Source organism: Schistocerca gregaria, chromosome 1, assembly GCF_023897955.1.
Source record: "Schistocerca gregaria isolate iqSchGreg1 chromosome 1, iqSchGreg1.2, whole genome shotgun sequence".
Lineage (NCBI taxonomy): Eukaryota > Metazoa > Arthropoda > Insecta > Orthoptera > Acrididae > Schistocerca > Schistocerca gregaria.
In genome coordinates this window covers 488030816-488054001 of record NC_064920.1, presented here as the reverse complement: position 1 = coordinate 488054001, position 23186 = coordinate 488030816, and the positions used below count along the sequence as shown (strand labels likewise).

The window sequence follows — 23186 nt, the reverse complement described above, 5'->3', positions numbered from 1 at the left end:
GAGGTATCAAGGTAGCCGGGTGGAGCATCACATCTTCATTGGTGACTGAAAGAGTACTGTTAACGCTCAGAAGTACAGAAATCACGTACTGCAGCCGTATGTCCAAATACTTTACTTTAACTTCTGAATGTACTTTGAAACGCATCGAGGCTGGCCATACGGCGCTGCACCAGTTACTACAGTCTTTTCATGGTTGTGCTTTTTTTATTTTTGTTAACAATAGGAAGTAAATTTTAGTAGTTTTATTCAGAACAACCCTCTAATATACAGCTTGGCTTTCGCTCTTTGTGAGGTAGCATCTATGATTTGATTATTTAAAGCTTTGTTCTTGTTATAATATGAAGTTGGTTTCTTGTTATCATATTCTAGAAATTAATTTCGCTAGAAGCAACTCAGTTGAAATTGCTGGTAAGAATATTAGTTTGTGTTAACTAGAAGTTTTATCAGAAAATGTTTTCTTTTGGAAAAGTCAAGTCGCAACTTTGAAAGTATCTGCTAGTAGTAAAAATAAAGAATTACAAAGAGATGAGTAATCAAACAACCAACCGAAAGCAATTGCCGACATTTAAGGTAAAATTTTGTTACGTTTCTATTTTTGACGTCTGAGTGGTAAAGAGCACATTGTTGTACATCTATCAATAGCGACAAAAGCTGCAATGTCCTAACTGGCTATTTGGCTAACCACCAACAATTCGTGGTATCATACAGCACCTTTAAACCTAAATCCCACGACAGTGGTATAGGGCTTGAAGCCGCCACCTGCATTATTTGGAGCCAGTGTGACGCTGCTCTGAACTGTGACTTTTCACATAAGCACCTCATCCAGACTCTCTTTTAAATGGCCATAACGTCCCTCTGCATCGTGCTACTCTGGCGGACGAATTATTCACGGGTGAAAACATCCACCGCATAAACTGGTTAGGGACCTATGTGGAACTGAACCTCGTGCAGCATATCTGGCGTGCACTGGCGAGATGAGCTGCGGCCTGTCAGCTGCCACCGAGAACTCTTACATAGTTCCGTATAGGCTTTCCTTGGAAATGGGAAAATTGACAGTAAGAAGTGTTCAGCTCTTGTTACATTTTTTGCACACGGGGCGGAGCAAAAGGATACACAGCTAAACTTTCAGAACGCATTACTCTCACATAAAAGAAGAAGAAGAAGAAAATGGACGAGACTAGCGACCCACCCTGTATTCATAAGAGCAGCGCTAAGAAAGCACTGGACGGGCCGGCCGGAGTGGCCGAGCGATTATGATCTCAGAAGTTAAGTCCCATAGCGCTCAGAGCCATTTGAACCATTTGAATGGCTGGACGATTTGCCTGCCGTAGGAGTAATAAACTAGGTACACAGAAACCTTCCTCGTGAAGTAGTCTAATTAGAGAAAACCATATCAAAATGTATGCATTAGCTACTGAGATAAGATTTCACCTACCGACAGAAATACGCGACGAAGGACTTTATAATATACCAACTGAGATCCCGGCGTTGCCAAGGTATGCATTTATTCCAATCTTCTATTAGACTGGAATATATACCTCCTATATCTCCCCCTCCCCCCCCCCGCCCTGTCTGTGTACGTCTTCTCCTTCCCCTAGCTATCTGTCTGTCTTCTCCTGGCCCCTTCTCTCTCCACCTCATCACGTTCATCATAAAAGGACACTGGTGTTTTTACCCTCCCTCCCCTCCCAACCCAAGACGAATTTCTTTCCATATCATAATTCATATGTGTTCCATATCTGATTGGCATCGTTCAAGGGTTATAGGATGATGTTTTTACCCAAGGCTTTGCCCTCGTGCGCACATGTAAAATGTATTTCACGTATATCTAACTTATGTCATATTTATTCGTACATACATAGGTATTTCACTTCTATCTCTACCGGATTTCGCTCTGCACCTTCATTTCCATCCAGTGTAATGTTTATAATGTCGAATCTGAACTATGTGTTGCACAATGATAGACGTATTTCTAGGTATATTCAGCCGCATTTGTGGACAGCGTCTTTTCAATCTATCTCAGGCGTGTTCGATACGATTTATGTCTGGAGAACATGCTAGCCACTCTAGTCGAGCGATGTCGTTATCCTGAAGGAAGTCATTCACAATATATGCACGAGGGGGACGCGACTTGTCTTCCATGAAGACAAATGCCTCACCATTGTGCTGCTAATATGGTTGCACTATCGGTCGGAGGATGGCATACACGTGTCATACAGACGTTACGGCGCCTTCCATGACCACCAGCGGCGTACGTCGGCCCCACATAATGCCACCCCAAAACATCAGGGAACCTCGACCTTGCTGCTCTCTCTGGACAGTGTGTCTAAGGCGTTCAAAATGACTGCGGTGCCTCCAGACACGTCTCCAACGATTGTTTGGTTGAAGGCATATGCGACAGCCATCGGTGAAGAGGACGTGATGCCAATCCTGAGCGGTCCATTCGGCATGTTGTTGGACCCATCTGTACCGCGCTTCATGGTGTCTTCGTTGCAGAGATGGACTTCGCCATGATCGTCGGGAGTGAAGTCGTGCATCACGCAGCCTATTGCGCATAGTTTGAGTCGTAACATATTAAAAGCGTTATTCAACATGGTGGCGTTTCTGTCAGGGTTCATTCGACCCATAATCCGTTGGTAGCGGTCATCCACTGCAGTAGTAGCCATTGGGCGGCCTGAGTGAGGCATGTCATCCACAGTTCCTGTCTCTCTGTATATTCTCAATGTCCGAACACCATCGCTTCTGTTCACTACAAGACGCCTGAACACTTCCTTGGTGAGACCCTTCCTGGCAGAAAGTAACAATGCGGAAGCGATCGAACAGCGGTATTGACCGTCTAGGCATGGTTGAACTACAGACAACACGAGCCGTGTACGTCCTTCCTGGTGGAATGACTGGAACTGATGGGCTTATGGACCCCCTCCGTCTAATAGGCGCTGCTCACGCATGGTTGTTTACATATTTGGGCGGTTTTAGTGACATCTCTGAACAGTCAAAAGTACTGTGCCTGTATACAATACCTAAAGTCAACGTCTATCCTCAGGAGTTCTGGGAACCGGGGTGATGCAAAACTTTTTTGATCTCTGTACAACACTCACACAAATTATTAGTAATTTATTAAAACTTGAGTTTGATTTAAGACACGTAGCCGACTCATACGATCTTTTACAGAAGCTCGAAATTTAGCGCGGACTTAAATGTGAGATGCTATAACGGTTTCCACGACGAAACTTTGTCTCGAAACCTGGTAGTAAATCCAAAGAGATTCTGGTCGTATGTGAAGTATGTTTAGCTGCAAGAAACAATCAGTGCCTTCTACGCGCGTTAACAATGGAGATACTATCGAAGACAGTGCTGCCAAAGCAGAGTTAATCAACACAGCCTTCCGGAATGCCTTCACAAAAGAAGACGAAGTAAGTATTCCAGAACTCGAATCGATAACAGCTGCCAACATGAGTAACGTAGAAGTAAGTATCCTCAGAGTAGTAAAGCAACTTAAATCACTTAATAAAAGCAAGTCTTCTGGTCAAGACTGTATACCAATTAGTTCCTTTCGGAGTATGCTGATCCATTAGCTCCATACCTAACAATCACATATAACCGTTCGCTTGATGTAAGATCCGTACCCAAAGACAGTAAAGTTGCACAGGTCACACAAATATTCAAGAAGATAGTACGAGTAATCCACTAAATTACAGGCCCATATCGTTAACGTCGATATGCAGCAGGATTTTAGAACATATATTGTGTTCGAACATTATGAATTACCTCCAAGAAAACGGTCTATTGACAACATTCAACATGGTTCAAAAAATGGCTCTGAGCACTATGGGACTTAACATCTGAGGCCATCAGTCCCCTAGAACTTAGAACTACTTAAACCTAACTAACCTAAGGACATCACACACATCCATGCCCGAGGCAGGATTCGAACCTGCGACCGTAGCAGCAGTGCGGTTACGGACTGAAGCCCCTACAACCGCTCGGCCACAGGTGCCGGCACTCAAAATGGGTTTAGAAAACATTGTTCCCGTGAAACACAACTAGATCTTTATTCACGTGTAGTGTTGGGCGCTATTGACAAGGGATTTCAGATTTCTGTATTTCCGGAAGGCTTTTGACACTGTACCACACAAGCGGCTCGCAGTGAAATTGCGTACTTATGAAATATCGTCTCAGTCATGTCACTAGATTTGTGATTTCCTGTCAGAGAGGTCACAGTTCGTAGTAATTGACGGAAAGTCATGGAGTAAAACAGAAGTGATGTCTGGCGTTCCCCAAGGTAGAGTTATAGGCCCTTTGCTGTTCCTTATCTATATAAACGATTTTGGAGAAAATGTGAGCAGCCGTCTTAGGTTGTTTGCAGATGACTCTGTCGTTTATCGACTAATAAAGTCATCAGAAGATCAAAACAAACTGCAAAAAGTTTTAGGAAAGATCTCTGAATTGTGCGAAAAGTGGCAGTTGACCCTAAATAACGAAAAGTGTGAGGTCATCCATATGAGTGCTATAAGGAACTCGTTGAAATTCGGTTACATGATAAATCAGTCTAAACTAAAGGCCGTAAATTGAAATAAATACCTGTGTGTTACAATTACGAACAACTTAAATTGGAAGGAACACATAGAAAATGTTGTGCGGAAGGCTAACCAAAGACTGCGTTTTATTGGCAGGACACTTAGAAAACGTAACAGATCTACTAAGGAGACTGCCTACACCACGCTTGTCCGTCCTCTTTTAGAATAGTGCTCCGCGGTGTGGGATCCTTACCATATAGGGCTGACGAAGTACATCGAAAAAGTTCAAAGAAAGGCAGCACGTTTTGTATTATCGCGAAATATGGGAGAGAGTGTCACAGAAATGTTACAGGATTTGGACTGGAAATCATAAAAGAAAGTCGTTTTTCGTTGCGACGGAATCTTCTCACGAAATTCCTATCGCCAACTTTCTCCTCCGAATGCGAAAATACACTCCTGGAAAGGGAAAAAAGAACACATTGACACCGGTGTGTCAGACCCACCATACTTGCACTGGACACTGCGAGAGGGCTGTACAAGCAATGATCACACGCACGGCACAGCGGACACACCAGGAACCGCGGTGTTGGCCGTCGAATGGCGCTAGCTGCGCAGCATTTGTGCACCGCCGCCGTCAGTGTCAGCCAGTTTGCTGTGGCATACGGAGCTCCATCGCAGTCTTTAACACTGGTAACATGCCGCGACAGCGTGGACGTGAACCGTATGTGCAGTTGACGGACTTTGAGCGAGGGCGTATAGTGGGCATGCGGGAGGCCGGGTGGACGTACCGCCGAATTGCTCAACACGTGGGGCTTGAGGTCTCCACAGTACATCGATGTTGTCGCCAGTGGTCGGCGGAAGGTGCACGTGCCCGTCGACCTGGGACCGGATAGCAACGACGCACGGATGCACGCCAAGACCGTAGGATCGTACGCAGTGCCGTAGGGGACCGCACCGCCACTTCCCAGCAAATTAGGGACACTGTTGCTCCTGGGGTATCGGCGAGGACCATTCGCAACCGTCTCCATGAAGCTGGGCTACGGTCCCGCACACCGTTAGGCCGTCTTCCGCTCACACCCCAACATCGTGCAGCCCGCCTCCAGTGGTGTCGCGACAGGCGTGAATGGAGGGACGAATGGAGACATGTCGTCTTCAGCGATGAGAGTCGCTTCTGCCTTGGTGCCAATGATGGTCGTATGCGTGTTTGGCGCCGTGCAGGCCAGCGCCACAATCAGGACTGCATACGACCGAGGCACACAGGGCCAACACCCGGCATCATGGTGTGGGGAGCGATCTCCTACACTGGCCGTACACCTCTGGTGATCGTCGAGGGGACACTGAATAGTGCACGGTACATCCAAACCGTCATCGAACCCATCGTTTTACCATTCCTAGACCGGCAAGGGAACTTGCTGTCCCAACAGGACAATGCACGTCCGCATGTATCCCATGCCACCCAATGTGCTCTAGAAGATGTAAGTCAACTACCCTGGCCAGCAAGATCTCCGGATCTGTCCCCCATTGAGCATGTTTGGGACTGGATGAAGCGTCGCCTCACGCGGTCTGCACGTCCAGCACGAACGCTGGTCCAACTGAGACGCCAGGTGGAAATGGCATGGCAAGCCGTTCCACAGGACTACATCCAGCATATCTACGATCGTCTCCATGGGAGAATAGCAGCCTGCATTGCTGCGAAAGGTGGATATACACTGTACTAGTGCCGACATTGTGCATGCTCTGTTGCCTGTGTCTATGTGCCTGTGGTTCTGTCAGTGTGATCATGTGATGTATCTGACCCCAGGAATGTGTCAATAAAGTTTCCCCTTCCTGGGACAATGAATTCACGGTGTTCTTATTTCAATTTCCAGGAGTGTATTTTGTTGACACCGACCTACATAGGGAGAAACGATCACCACGATAAAATAAGGGAAATCAGATATAGGTGTTCATTCTTTCTGCGCGCTATACGAGATTGGAATAATAGAGAATTGTGAAGGTGGTTCGATGAACCCTCTGCCAGGCACTTGAATGTGACTTGCAGAGTATCCATATAGATGTAGTAAAAACTTTGGTAACAACTAGTGTCCACACAGATGACATATGTTTGGTACTGCCTCTGACACTATTAACAGTTAACATTTCGTCACTGCAAAATTAGAGTTCACATCAGATTACAATTGTCTTTGTAAAGTTATGAATAACTGTTCTATTTGCACGCAGCCGGGGCTGTGTTAAGACTACAATGTTGTCGTTAGTGATGATTACAAGTGGTCGCTGATTACACAGAGACTGAGCGAGTACATAGAGACTGGGGAAGTGGCACTGCACTAGGATATAAATACGTGAGGAATTCAGTAAGTAAGGCAACACTTCTTTCCTGAGACAAGGTTGGTTTTATTCAGTATTCCAATACACCATATTATTCCCTAGTCTTTTGACTAGAGCAACCTATTTTTCAACATACTCTCTGTTTAGTCGACAGACAAGCGCCAGATTACTGGGAAGGCCTCTATGCCAGCAAAATGCCACTCTACTGGTCGACGTCGGAGCCAATGTTTTGCTGCATCAATAACCTCCCCATCATCCACGTACTGCTTCCACCGGAGTGCGTCCTTCTAAAGTCGGAAGGCGTGAGATCCGGTTCTGTAGGATGAGGAAGAACAGTCCAACGAACGTTTGTGGGCTCCTGACGGGTGCGCAGACTTTTGTGAGTCCTTGTATTGTCATGGAGAAGGACAACTTCCTTTGCATTTTTGTGGTGACGGACACGCTGAAGTCTTTTCTTCAGTTTCCTGCGAATAAGTGGTGTGATGCCACTCCATGAATTGCCATTGTGTTTCCGGTTCGATATGATGAACCCATGTTTTATCGCCTGTGACGATGTTCGACAAAAAATTAAGTCAGCCTCGCAACGCGCAAGTAATTCCACACAGATGGTCCTTCAATGATCTAAATGGTCTTCTGTTAGGCGGCGAGGCAACCAGCGGGCAGACACTTTTGTGTCCCAACTGGTGGGCGAGTGCGTCAGCACTACTAACACAGATATCCAGTTGATCAGCGAGGTGTTTGATTGTGATCCGTCGATCACCTCGTATGAGGTTCTGACACTGCACGAGTCACAGCTGTGTGCAGCCGGGAGGCGCGCAGAACATGGAACAGGTTTGCCCGACCTTGTTGTGATTATGACAGGAGCCTCGTTCGTCGATTCAGCTTGCTTTTGTTCAATGAAAGGTGTCCGTAGACACTCTGCAAGTGCCCATGAACATCTACAATGCTCTGGATTCCCGCCAAAAGAAACTCAATGACAGCTCTCTGCTTGGAACGCAGCCCCGTTACAGATGCCATTTTGAAGGTCACTTACAGTGCTGCAACCTGTCGAAACTTCATGAAATTATATCTACATCTATATATATATACTCCGCTAGCCACCAAGCGGTGTGTGGCGGAGGGCACAATTCGTGCCTTAGTCATATTTCCCCCCTCTGTTCCACTCGCAGATCGCGCGAGGGAAAAACGACTGTCTGAACGCCTCAGTACGAGCTGTTATTTCCCTTATCTTTGAATGATGATCATTACGCGATTTGAAAGTTGGTGGTAATAATATTTGCTCTACATCCTCGGTGAAGATTGGATTTCGGAATTTATCGAGCAGCCCCTTCTGCTTAGCGCGTCGTCTATCTGCAAGTGTGTCCCACTTCAAACTTTCTATGAGATCTGTAACGCTCTCTCGATGGCTAAATATAGCAGTCACGAATCTTGCCGCTCTTCTTCGGACCTTCTCAATCTCTTGAATCAGACCCAACTGGTAAGTGACCGATATAGACGAACAATACTCCAAGACTGGACGAACTAACGTATTGTAACCTATTTCCTTTGTTGAAGGACTGCATCGCTTCAGGATTCTACCAATAAACCGCAATCTAGAGTTCGCCTTACCCGTTACTTGTGTAATCTGATCATTCCATTTGAGACCATTTCGAATAGTCACACCCAGATACTTGACGGATGTTACCGCTTCCAAAGACTGATCATTTATTTTGTACTCATACATTAATGGGGATTTTCGCCTTGTTATACGCAATAGGTTACACTTACTAATATTGAGAGATAACTGTCAGTCATTACACCACGCATTTATTTTCTGCAAATCCTCATTGATTTGTTCACAACTTTCGTGTGATACTACTTTCCTATAGACTACAGCATCACCGGCAAACAGTCTAAGGCCGCTGTAAATACCACCAACCAGATCGTTTATGTAAATCGTAAAAAGCAGAGGACCTATTGCGCTGCCCTGGGCCACACCTGAAGTTACTCTTGTTTCTGTTGAAGTTACCCCGTTCAGGACGACATACTGCTCCCTGTCTGTTAGATAACTTTCTATCCAACCGCGTATGTCATTGGATAGACCGTAAGCGCGCACTTCTTGCAGCAAGCGACAGTGCGGAACTGAGTCGAACGCCATTCGGAAGTCGAGAAATATGGCATCAACCTGGGAGCCGGTATCTAGAGCCTGTTGTATGTCATGCACAAAGAGGGCCAGCTGTGTCCCGTATGACCGCTGTTTCCTATTCAGTGCTGGTTTCTGCAGAGGAGCTTCTCAGGGACTGATGTCCCACTAAAAGCTCCGAATTTTTACTGACTCACATTATGTAATTGTAAGTAAGCAGAAACAACAGCTTCAAACTGCGTTTCTTGTAAAATGCAAATTAGTTTTCCAACAAAAAATCAGTTTAATTTTGAAATCTGTCTATAACCGTTAGAAATTCTTATAAATATGTATTATTTCCTGTGATGTATGAATGGATAATGTGTGTTTCAAGGTACCACAGTGTCATGCTCGAATTATTGAAAATGTCTATAGGAGTGAATACAAAGATCACTAGGCACTGAAGTTTCTTAGGAAAACCTAATTTGTTGTATTCTGATTTGCCTATAATTACAATGTTTGTAAAATTCACGCTTCTCCAAACCAATCTGCCTCACACAAAGCTTGATGAACCGTCTTAATGATTGTTCTGCAAAATCAGATTACCCTGAATATAAGTAAAGTATCGAAAATCTTCACATACGTTAAATACAATGGTTCAAATGGCTCTGAGCACTATGGGACTTAACATCTGAGGTCATCAGTCCCCTAGAACTTAGAACTACTTAAACCTAACTAATCTAACGACATCACACACAGCCATGCCCGAGGCAGGATTCGAACCTGCGACCGTAGCGGTCGTGCGGTTCCAGACTGAAGCGCCTAGAACCGCTCGGCCATACCGACCGGTCATTAAATATGTACATTCTTGAGAGAGTTTATTTTGCGATCGTAAATAAGTGCAATCAGTTTCACGCCTGTGGTTTGGGTTCCACGGATTAGCAGAGCTCATATGCTTTTTGAAAGCTTACCTTCTGACTGCTATCATTGGTCCATGCTCTTCAAGCGCATCGCTTAAGCTATTCTTGAGATTTTGGTGACGGCAGACGGACATCATCATGTCAAAACTAATGCTAAGCAACGGACTACGCCGCTGCATAAATGGGCTATTGTTGATGACTGCGTCACGTCATCCTATGTTGTTTGCTCTAAGAGGATATATGGAAAATAATCACTGCTCAATTAAGGAAACCAGCGGCCAGAGTGGCCGAGCGGTTCTAGGCGCTACAGTCTGGAACCGCGCGACGGCTACGGTCGCAGGTTCAAATCCTGCCTCGTGCATTGATGTGTGTGATGTCCTCAGGTTAGTTAGGTTTAAGAAGTTCTAAGTTCTAGGGGGCTGATGACCTCTGAAGTTAAGTCACATAGTGCTCAGAGTCGATTGAGGAAACCAGCCAAGGATAACAGCAGCGGCAAACTACGCTGGGACGTCTGGGGCAGTTCCTCCGAGTATAATGTGCTACTGGCAAAAAGAAAAAATCAGGGGAAAATGTGAGAAGATTGAAATTGTAAGGAAAAGAGGAAAAATTTAGACGGTCAATACCGCGGTTTGATCGCGTCAGCATTGTTAGTTTGTGGCAGAAAGGGTCTCGTCAAGGGAAGTGTCCAGATGTCTCGGAGTGAACCAAAGCGAAGTTGTTCGGACATGGAGGAGATACAGAGAGACGGGAACTGTCGATGACATTCCTCGCTCAGGTCCCGCAAGGGCTTACTACTGCAGTGTATGACCGCTGCCTGCGGTTTATGGCTCGGAGGAACCCTGACAGCAACGCCACCGTGTTGAATAATGCGTTTCGTGCAGCCACAGGACGTCGTGTTACGACTTAAACTGTGCGCAATAGGCTGCATGATGCGGAACTTTCCTCCCGAAGTCCATGGCGAGTTCCATCTTTGCAACCACGACACCATGCGACGTAGTACAGATGGGCCCAACAACATACCGAATGGACCGCTCAGGATTGGCATCACGTTCTCTTCACCCTTGAGTGTCGCATATGCCTTCATCCAGACAATCGTCAGAGACTTCTTTGGAGGCAATCCGGTTTGGCTGAACACCTTAGTCACACTGTCTAGCAAGTGCAGCTAGATGGAGGTTCCTTGTTGTTTTGGGATGGCATTACGTGAGGCCGACATACGCCGCTGGTGGTCATGGAAGGCGCCGTAATTGCTGTACGATACGTGAATGCCATCCTCCGACCGGTAGTGCAACCATATCGGCAGCATATTGAAGAGGCATTCGTCTTCATGGATGACAATTCGCGTCCCGATCGTGCACATCTTGTGAACGACTTCCTTCAGGATAACGACATCGCTCGACTAGAATGGCCAGCATGTTTTCCAGGCATGAACCCTATCGAACGTGCCGGGGATAGACTGAAAAGACACTGTCCACAAATGCAGCTGAAGATACCTAGAAATACGTGTATCACTGTAAAGCGCATAGTTGAGGAGATACGACGTCGCGCAACAGGCTGTGAGCAGGCACGGAGCATGGCGAGCACGGGACCGGCGCTACCGGCACAGGGCGGAGAGAGGAGAATCGAAAGGACTGTCGAGTCGCGGGCGGGAACTTTGCTTGTTCACCACTCAGTAAATTAAATCCGCCACCAGGTGCATTAAAATCGTTATGTGATACATTACTGCTACAAATGGAACAAATAAAGAAAAAGTACACTTACCACAGATGTTATTAACGCGTAGTACTACATTTTTCTTAATTTACTTAGCCAACTGTTATACAAAAAATGAAGTCATTAAAGTGTGAGATTCTCGGTTCTCTTTCTCTTTTCCCACTTAACAATTGCTTCTATTTCGGAGTAATTGTTCTAGTGCATTGCAGACTCTGCGTATTGTTTTCTATGACTGATAAACAGCCAGTTCCTCGGGCACGTCTTAGTACTTCGTTCACAAACGTACATGTAACCGAATATTGTCGTTATTGTAACAGCCTGTTTGTGGACACGAGGAAATCGACCGACTCGTCGTTACTGCTATCACACGGCACCGCTGTCAAGGCTGACCCTCCCTTTTCTGGTAGTATGCGCTTCACTCGAACTGTCGGCGACTAAACGGTGCGCGCGCACTTCCCTCACGCCCCACCACGCGAGGAAGAGAGTGAGCAGGCGAGAGTGCTATTACGCCCTGCTATAGGTCTTAAAACATTATTTTACCTTTTTCAGATTCCATACAAACAGTATAGCTACAGGGCTTTTGACCGAGGCCCACGAGAGAGCCAGGCCGCGGTGCGTACGTCACGAAGGTAGGCCGAGCTCGCTCGCCCAACTCAGCACAAAAACTGCGTTGCTACAGCTATTAACTGGTAACTGGGTTTGTAAGTACAAAGGAGAATTGCATCTTCTACTTGAATCCACCATTATGGAATTTTACTGCTATCAGTCCTACAATGATAGAAAGTGCATGGGCCTAGTAATGAATTGTCACGGCTGTACTCCTGTACAATAAAATTAAAACGATGTCAAAATATTTATCAACTGCATAAGGCACCAGATCTTGTGTGAAATGAGGACTGTAATGCATAAGAGGCTAAATGCTACAAACAAGCCGTTATACGATTTATGTCGAGAATTGGTTTTAAATTTTGTTGCGCAAGTAGTAATTAGTAAGACTTTATAATAGCAGATTCCAGTAGAAGATGCAATCCTCGTTAATACGTGCACACTCAGTTGCCAGTTAACAGGTTTAGAAACGCATTTTGTCCGCTGAGTTAAGCGAGCGAGCAAGCGAGCTAGCTCTGGTCTCACTTCGTGACGTACGCGCCGTGGCCTGTCTTTCTCGTGGACCTATCCAAGATGGCGGAAATAGTCCATTTGTACTAGCAGGAAATTAGATGGTGGAACAAGCCCAGTTTCGTTTTGCAACCCTTCTGATATCACAATACAATACATAAGAACTAGGCCAATTCAGAAATATCTGAACAACCTGACTTGTGTAATGGCTGAGCGGTTCTAGGCGCTTCAGTCTGGAACCGTGCGACCGCTACGATCGCAGGTTCGAATCCTGCCTCGGGCATGGATGTGTGTGATGTCCTTAAGTTAGTTAGGTTTAAGAAGTTCTAAGTTCTAGGGGACTGATGACCTCAGATGTTAAGTCCCATAGTGCTCAGAGCCATTTGAGCCATTTGAGTTGTGTAAATGAAGCAGTCAATCACTATGTAGCCCAGAGCCGCCATCCTGGCTATGCTCTCAAGATCAGAAAGATATGAATATTGCGTATATTAGCATCACTGTCAAAGTGTCTGAATAACCAAAATTATTTATCAGAATCAAGTAAGCCTCATCTGCTACACACAAACTCTCTTGATGCTGATGTTAAGTCTCATAATGTTATTTCCAGGTCTAAAACATCCGTATCATTTATCAAAACTATACAACGATACTAACAATTCTCGTGTAACTTAAAGTATTTCTACATCTAAAACGTCTGTTTTATTCCTACAAAGATAAATGAAACTACTGATCTAACTTATAGGTCAAGCAGCACTCGGCAATAGGCAAACTTCGATTTTTGTACCACATTTGTTGCAAGGCACAGTGAAGTTCAAAATTAGATATTTCCACCTGTAAATTGTTTGTATTATTGTTCTTTAATTGTAGAAAGTTCACGCTAGCTAAAATTACATCCTAATCAGTCAGTGCAGTAATAATTAAGTTCTTCTTCGGCCTAAATGAAGTAATGTTACTGGTGGTACAAAAACGAACTTTTATTGCTTGATACAGCACCATTTTACAGGGGAGAAGATAATGCAACATGTACCATATAAAAATTGGACTTACCTGTGGTTATTTTCCACATGTGTAAAAAAACGGACATTCAATTAAGGATGCGGCATTTGCTTGTGGCACCTATGGAAAGGCTCTCTAAAAGAGTCTACAAAGCACATCTACACAATCAGCTACCAGATAATAGCAACATCCGTAGCATGTTTATCCACCAGTGTCACATTGTTCAACGCTTAAGCACAGCAAAGCGTACTTTATCGTTCGTTCTGGCGAGATCTTTTCTGAATTGTATCACCCAAACTGCATATTTTGATAATAAGCGAGTATAACTTGCATCAAATACGATGTATTAGCATCATAAACACTGCTTAGTTTGTGTATGTCAAAAAACAATGATGGTCAAGGTTTCACACAGATCTCAGATCGCAAACGAAAATTCAATCTTTGGACTTAAACAAAATTATCAGTATTATTCATCCAAATCCGTACACATTTGTTCTATAAGAGTACAAACACATGTTCCACTGCTGATCTAACTTAGGGGGTTAAATACAGTGTGAGGACTGCTTTGTGCTGTCACACGGTGGAGACTACATGGGTCTCGTATAAAATAACATACTGAACAGTAGTTTTGATATCTAAATAGAAAACACATTCAGTGACACGGGGCCCCAACAAAATTGTAAGAAATTGTCCCCATATATCGAAATGCATTTTATGACAGACAAAACTACAATCATCTGGCCATAACAGTGGCTACTTTGACCTCTTTGGGAGATGGCTCATCTGGACAACAACATATGAAATATTAGTTCACTTTATTACATGAATGATAAAAGAATTTACTTAAGTTGATACAATCCTTTGCCACAAAAAATATTTCAAATGGCTCTAAGCACAATGGGACTTAGCCCCTAACATCTAAGTTCATCAGTCGCCTAGACTTAGAACTACTTACACCTAACTAACCTAAGGACACCACACACATCCATGCCCGAGGCAGGATTCCAACCTGCGACCGTAGCAGCAGCGCGGTTTCAGACTGAAGCGCCTAGAACCGCTCGGCCACAGCGGCCGGCCCTTTGCCACAGGGGTGCTTGATAATTTACAACTATCATTGACTGTGAAAGCATCACTTAATGTATTAACAAACTCTTCTCTTGAAGTATCACGTTCAACGTTTACAAAAGCACACTTCCGTGTGACACTTGAATAATTCTGTAATCTTACGTGATGATGACTGCTTCAACTGAGGTCATGAACTGGCGCTGAGTATTCCATGCTATGTTCCATATTGACCTCCGTGTGAGGGCACTGCTGTGCTTCCTCAGCCTCTCCGATTCGTTGTTGCGGATTGCAGCAAGACATCGCGAATGTCTGTGGTATCGATGAGCACTGCCGACTTTGGTGTGGCATCATGATCTCTGGACGTACCACACACATGACATGGGGCAGGTTGTTACCCTATAAGAACTAACTCTAATGAAATTGTAACAAACTGACCCATATATCGCCACGCATGTGACATGCTGCAGGTTGCTACTCCGAAACAACTAGCCTCTCCCAACCCCCAAGAACACAATTAGCACATTCCCCCATACACAATGATGATGACACCTCCAGTTATGTCTCCTAAAAAATTATCGATTCATCTTAGAGTTTGCTGACTAAGCATACGTTCGCATGTTTGCACTGCCTTCAGACGTCACACACTTGTGTCCCCCCCCCCCCCCCCCCCCTCGCATACCCCTCTCAGCCTCCTTTCTCGCTGCATTCGGGAGGACGACGGTTCAATCCCGTCTCCAGCCATCCTGATTTAGGTTTTCCGTGATTTCCCTAAATCGTTTCAGGTAAATGCCGGGATGGTTCCTTTGAAAGGGCACGGCCGATTTCCCTCCCAATCCTTCCCTAACCTGAGCTTGCGCTCCGTCTCTAATAACCTCGTTGTCGACGGGACGTTAAACACTAACCTCCACCACCACCACCACCACTTTCTCGCTGCATCCTCCTCGCCAGCTTGGTCGATTTTGGCAGAAATCATGAAGAACCTCAGTTTGCATGGATGGACAGAAATCTGAGTTGCCGTCGTTCTGAACGCAAGTCCAGTGTCTTACTACCATGACATGTCGCTCGTTTTCTATCAGAAAGAGTTTTCAACGAAGTATCATACAACAAGCTACTTGACGAAACATTTAACACCTCTGAATGATTGGCAGTTGAGCGTAATATATTTAATAAGCGAGTTAAAGCTGTAGAGCAGCACGTTAGTAAGCTTTGCAAGGACGAGAGGCTGGCGGAGCCTGTAACTAGACTTGAAGTAACACTGTTTCTGATAACCAGCAATATTAATCGCAACTAAATATCTGGTTTTAATGACTGTCTGTGACAAAGATCGTCAAAACGAAGCACATGAGTTTTTCAATGATATGTCGCCATGACATTTCTCTTCTCTTTTAGTGTGTGTGTGTGTGTGTGTGTGTGTGTGTGTGTGTGTGTGTGTGTGAGTGTGTGTGTGTGTGTGTGTGTGTAAAGGGGGGGGGGGGGGGGGGGCTGGGGTGCATATGCGCATGTTGGAGGAGGACAGGAAAGAGCCTATGAAAGACGATGTGTGGATGAAGAGTTTTGGGCTGACATGGGGGCAGTCATGCAGGAGGGGAAAGGGAGCCCACTTTGTGTCCAGTTGCCCAGGTGCCCCACGTGGTCATATTTATGGTCCTGGCTTTGGCGCGGTCACGTCTGTATCCAATGACAAGGAGGTGGTTCTGGCTAGTATAGCTGAGGCTTTGTGATCTACTTTAGAGAGAAGGATGGTGTCATCATTATCTGTCTCCATTATCATCACTGAACTTGCCACTATTTTGCAGGAATAATGGTATAACATTCCCTTGAAAACCATACAGGACTCATATTTGTTCATTGCAAAACAAATGGAAGCTGTTTTCAATGCCAACGCGGTTCCTATACTGCATTAAGCATGGAAGTATGTTGTGTTTTTGGCATTTCCATATCTTTTTCAGCCCCTGTATCTTACAGGAATCCTTAGAAGCAATCTACATCTACATGACTACTCTGCAATTCACATTTAAGTGCTTGGCAGAGGGTTCATCGAACCACAATCATACTATATCTCTACCATTCCACTCCCTAACAGCGCGCGGGAAAAACGAACACCTAAACCTTTCTGTTCGAGCTCTAATTTCTCTTATTTTATTTTGATGATAATTCCTACCTATGTAGGTTGGGCTCAACAAATTACTTTCGCATTCGGAAGAAAAAGTTGGTGACTGCAATTTCGTAAAAATATCACGCCGCGACGAAAAACGTCTTTGCTGTAATGACTTCCATCCCAATTCGCGTATCATATCTGCCACACTCTCACCCCTACTACGTGATAATACAAAACGAGCTGCCCTTTTTTGCACCCTTTCGATGTTCTCCGTTAATCCCACCTGGTAAGGATCCCACACCGCGCAGCAATATTCTAACAGAGGACGAACGAGTGTAGTGTAAGCTGTCTCTTTAGTGGACTTGTTGCATCTTCTTTGGCTCGCCTTCCCCACAATATTATCTATGTGGTCATTCCAAGTGAAGCTGTTGGTAATTTTAACACCCAGGTACTTAGTTGAATTGACAGCCTTGAGAGTTGTACTATTTATCCAGTAATCGAATTCCAAGAGATTTCTTTTGGAACTCATGTGGATCACCTCACACTTTTCGTTATTTAGCGTCAACTGCCACCTGCAACAACATACAGCAATCTTTTCTAAATCGCTTTGCAACTGATACTGGTCTTCGGATGACCTTACTACACGGTAAATTACAGCATCATCTGCGAACAGTCTAAGAGAACTGCTCAGATTGTCACCCAGGTCATTTATATAGATCAGGAACAGCAGAGGTCCCAGGACGCTTCCCTGGGGAACACCTGATATCACTTCAGTTTTACTCGATGATTTGCCGTCTATTACTACGAACTGCGACCTTCCTGACAGGAAATCACGAATCCAGTCGTACAGCTGAGACGATACCCCATAGGACCAGAGCTTGATTAGAAGTCCCTTGTGAGGAACGGTGTCAAAAGCTTTCTGGAAATCTAGAAATACGGAATCAACTTGAGATACCCTGTCGATAGAGGCCATTAATAAAGAGCTAGCTGCGTTGCACAAGGGCGATGTTTTCTGAAACCATGCTGATTACATATCAATAGATCGTTCCCTTCGAGGTGATTCATAATGTTTGAATACGGTATATGCTCCAAAACCCTACTGCAAACCGGCGTCAATGATATAGGTCTGTAGTTAGATGGATTACTCCTACTACCCTTCTTAAACACTGGTGCGACCTGCGCAATTTTCCAATCTGTAGGAACAGATCTATCGGTGAGTGAGCGGTTGTATATGAGTGCCAAGTAGGGAGCTATTGTATCAGCGTAATCTGAAAGGAACCTAATCGGTATACAATCTGGACCTGAAGACTTGCCCGTATCAAGTGATTTGAGTTGCTTCGCAACCCCTAAGGTATCTACTTCTAAGAAACTCATTCTAGCAGCTGTTCGTGTTTCAAATTCTGGAATATTCCATTCGTCTTCCCTGGTGAAGGAATTTCGGAAAACTGCGTTCAATAACTCTGCTTTAGCGGCACAGTACCATCGGCACTGCGCAGCGAAGGTATTGACTGCGTCTTGCCGCTTGTGTACTTTACATATGGCCAGAATTTCTTCGGATTTTCTACCAAATTTCGCTCACCTTGTATAATGTTATTAATTTTTAAGTGTACTTATAACATATCAGAATTTGATTGTAGTAACTACTAAACGTATCATGGGCATCTGCAAAGGAGGGAGCACTCTTCTCCTATCTAATGCAAAGTACAGAATTTTACTCATTGCAAAATTCTCATATTCTTCTAGAAATGATTGTCTAATTCCATTAAAACACAGGATTACGTAGTTTTAGCATAAGGTGAACAACCACAGTGACAAGTCCTATGGATTTGGCAGCCACATAGCTTAAATTTCTTTTTTTGTCACACTGTTCATGGGGAATTATGTTGTATCTTTGAACACAGCTGCATTTTTGCGCTGATCTTCTCTTAAGCTGATACGAACCTCTGCACAACTTTGCTGAAACAGAGTTTCCATTCATTTTTCTGTCAATTCTCTTTAGCCATTGTTCTTGGACACAGACAATGCACATGCAGATTGTTCAGTTATAGGTGACAGATCACTGGGTTGGCCCCCAAAGACGCCATCTTGTTATACATTAAGTACATTTGCTTCAGTCATCAAAAGGCCTTTGTGCAAAATCGTCAGAAAAGTAAGACGTATTTTCTGAAAGATTAATAGACACTTTTCTTATCTATCTCATAGCCCATAGCATGTGTGACATTACTTTAATTTTCATACATTTTCAGAAAGAAGATGTCACTTAAAACTTGCTGTAAATTTTTTTATTCCAATTTTCTAGATGTTTTATGCTTTCTCAAAAATTTGCTCTACTGCCTTTATATGTGTTGTGTGGCACTGGGTTAGGTATCACTGTGCCCTCTAACCCAACTCCGGGTTCGTAACTGGCTTGAACTGTTTTGAAGGCCCATAAGTGGGGTTTAAACAAAAGAAGCTATGTTTTATTTCATAGTATGTCATTTGAGTACAACAAGAACATACTTGTATTCTAAGAAGACTCTCAGCGAGATGACTGACAGGAGTAGCAGCATTGGCTGAGACTGAATTTTGACACTCAGTATTGACTCCTTTCCAGTCAGTATCAACTTTAGGTAGCAGCCAACACTGTTTATGGGTCAAACATGTCAGTGAGTAAAATGATTCCAAAATGAATTGCAAATATATTTCAGTGAATGTTGACTCGGCATATTATTTTTGCTCTCATTCAACCTAGATCAATGGTTTTTTTCACTGACAGCTCCACTGAAGGATTCAGATACCTGGCTGGCTACACTGCGTATCACACGTGGAACCGTGACGACACACTCAAAACACCAAAACACTGTTCAGCAATGTTTCTAATCCTCCTGATACGGATTTTGAACATTTTCTTTTCATTGAAGTCCTATTTTGCAATGTGTGTACAGTTCTGACATATCATTGATTGCCTAAAGAATTTCTGTTTCAACTTATTTTCAATAAATGTAAATGTTCATAAAATGTTTAGAAAGGAAGACAGATTGGCTCCATATGTCAGAGTAACAAATGGTTCTAAGCACTATGGGACTCAACATCTCAAGTCATCATTCCCCTATACTTAGAACTACTTAAACCTGACTAACCTAAGGACATCACACACATTCATGCCCGAGGCAGGATTCAAACCTGCGACTGTAGCGGTTTCTTCATAATGCTTCACAATGGTAACATTTTCTCAGTGAAGGAGATGATATCTAGCAACAGAATCAAAAATAAAAAAGGTTCCAAATTTTGGAAGGGTGGTAGCCCATTATTAGCAGATCTTGCCACCATTAGCTGTACTGCAGGCTACAGATGGCACACAAACTGAACTCTGTTAAAATGCTGACGAAAAAGTAGATGGATCTTTGTGATAAAAATACTGTCACTATTATGTGTTAGGTCTTCATTTCATTTTATTGTAGAATAATTCTCATGTGGCAAGAGTGAATTAACTGCGATGTGGTGTTATTGTTAACTGCAAAATCTAACAGACATACATTATGTTCCAAAATTATCTTTAAAATTTTAATCACATAGATTTCAGAAACTGGGACAGGTAGAAATGTGACATTTATGACATAATGTTTACACACACATAAAGATTTAGTGGCCATTTAACAGAGTTCAATTTGTGTGCCATCTGTAGCCTGCAGTACAGCTAAGTGATATTCCAGGTCCTCCCATGTCAGGCCTAGCATGTCCTCATTACTGTGTGCAATTGCTGCTCTAAAGTGACCTGTCAGTGGAGGTTCTCAGAGTCTCAAGTCCTTACCTTGACTTAGTTTACCTTCCCCTGTCTTACTGTTGTAGCTTGCTTTCCATGGAAATGTCATGATTGTGGATTTACACCACCATATCTTTTGTCACTTTCTGAGACTTTTGTTTGTGTTTCTTTTTTCAACATATTCATGTACAACTGTTCTTTTAGGATAACCTTTTGCAACAATACAATCAACTTCTTTGGTGTCTATTATATGCTTCGCTTATATTCAGACACTGAACTAACAGTCTATCTTGTAGGGCAGGTCACAAGTTGAGTTCATGAAGACCATTTTGGAGGAAGGGGAGGGGGGGGAGGCAGCTTTGTTCATTACAAAAATGAGAATTTTCTCCTCCTAACTTCATCCTCATTTCCTTTGGGCCACTGTCCCACTGCAGTGCAGGTTCAGCCTTGTGACCACGGATTTGGCAATGTTAGTGGCAAAGGGTGGTCAGATACCCTTCCTGCCACTACCCTGTACCCCCTGTATGAAATCAGTGTACCCCAGCTGTCTGCACCTAGCGTAAGCCATGAAATAGTGTGAATGTTTTTCAAATGTCTGCTAGTCATGTAACTGATGCAGAATGTAGGGAACAGCCCAGTATTCACCTAGAGGGATGTGGACAACTGCCCAAAAACCACATCCAGGCTGGCAGACACATCGGCCCTCATTGTTAATCCACTGCGCAGATTCAATCTGGGGCCGGTGCACCTATCTGAGTCCGGGAAGCAGCGCATTAGTGCCCTCGACTAACTTGGCGAGGTTTCTCCTCCTAACTTAAAAGAATAATAATTAACTGTAAACAATACCATAGATAACATTTTAAAAGAGCTTAGCTGAGCCTCATAGATGACATAAAATTAACTTTTGAACAGAAAAAGGATTCATCTGCAATGTTCAGTTTTAAATCCACTCAAAATTATGTGATGTTTGTATACAAGCAATTAAAACAGTATTCCAAATGTTGTAAATTGTATGGCATTTAATGTGAGCTGTGCATGATTAGTCAATTCTGTATTCAGCATTAAGCTTATATACACATGGTTACACTTCCGCTAAATTATTTTGTGTGTTGTTTAAAAAATAAGAACTTTATACTGTTATTCTCATCAGGTGACTTACTGATCAAGAAATTTACTCTTTTAACAGTAGATTTTTCCTAAAAATAATTATTAACAAATAAGGTACAATGAAGTGAGAAACTTTCATGAATATTTGCTACAATTCTTAACAGGGATGTACCAAATCAAGTATAGCTTCTTCAACATTGAAAAACATATTTTATTATTCTTTTCAGAAGTGGTCAAATTAAAACAATGTTTATTTCAAGAAAGACATAAAACTTTTACAAATAAAAGTTTGTCCTAAAGTAGTGCTTTTCACTGACAAAAAACTTTGATGAAATGGCTGATACTGGGGAACTGATAACAGAATATTTTATAATATGTATTTGTTATGCCCTTCTGAAACTGACAAGTTCTCAAAACAACAAAGCAACTTCAAGGACTTTGTTCTATATTATCATTTTCTTTGCAGGAAAGTCTTGTGGAAACAATAATGAAGACCATACGTGATGAAGCTGTCCCAGTCGCTTTCGATCGTCATGTGTATTTTATAAATTTCACACTGTTTGATAAGCAGTCTCCAACATACATAAACCTAGTTAGAGATCCTGTGGACAAAGCAGCATCAAGGTATGAAGAATTCTTTCATATATTTTGTCTTCTCTGTCCTATATGAACCGACACGGGAAATTACCCCCAGCAACACAGGGCACTCACAGAATTTCAGTTAGTACATAGGAATGGTAGATGCTCCTATGATTGTACAGGGCGAGTCAAAAATGACTTTACAACTTTGGAGTGATGTAGAAATTTATTGGGATAACTTACAGAATATGTAGGTATGCCATTTTGCAACAAACAACTTCAAGTTTCACATAGAAGTGTCAAGCGTCATTTTGACTTAATGTGACTACCATTTGTGATGCGGCAAACACCCCATCAGTAATAAGTTTGTGGCAGAACTGCCAGAAAATATTAATATATTTGTTTTTTTGTACTTCGTTTTACTTACTTTGGTTGTTGACTAGTTGGTGTGAGACATTCGTCATGACTGTTATCGTGACTGCCGAAAACTATTTCTTTGTGTTTTGATTTATCTTGTGCCAATAAAAATATTACATAGTGAAAGTAAATGGTGTTTTCTGTGATATAAGTATAGCACCCACCATAAGTTTCTTCCCACACTCATTGCAGTAAATTCTGAAATGGCAGTGTTGATTTGATTTTTCAGGTTGGTTAAATTGTTTGCTGGGAGAGGAACATACATACAGTTTTTAATGAAATCCCAGAAGAAGAAATTCAGTGGTGTCAAGTCTAGGGACTGAGGTGGCCATGTGATTGGCTCTTCAAGGCCAATCCACTGACCTGGGAAGCAATTACTGAGCATACCTCAAACTTCTGTGAGGAAATGAGGTGGTGCACAATCTTCCTGGTAGTAAACTATTGCATCTCTGTCATCTTCATTGATTTGAGGAGTTAAAAAGTTTTCAAG

General features: G+C 43.3%; 1 protein-coding gene across 1 annotated transcript in view; it reads left to right on the top strand.

Annotated features, from left to right (window-relative positions):
• Positions 1 to 23186, top strand: part of LOC126269276 (uronyl 2-sulfotransferase-like) — a 173738-nt gene that overhangs the window by 124658 nt on the left and 25894 nt on the right. The window contains exon 2 of the mRNA XM_049973985.1: positions 22167 to 22324. Coding sequence (XP_049829942.1) covers positions 22167 to 22324 — 158 coding nt within the window. The remainder of the gene's footprint in view (positions 1 to 22166; positions 22325 to 23186) is intronic.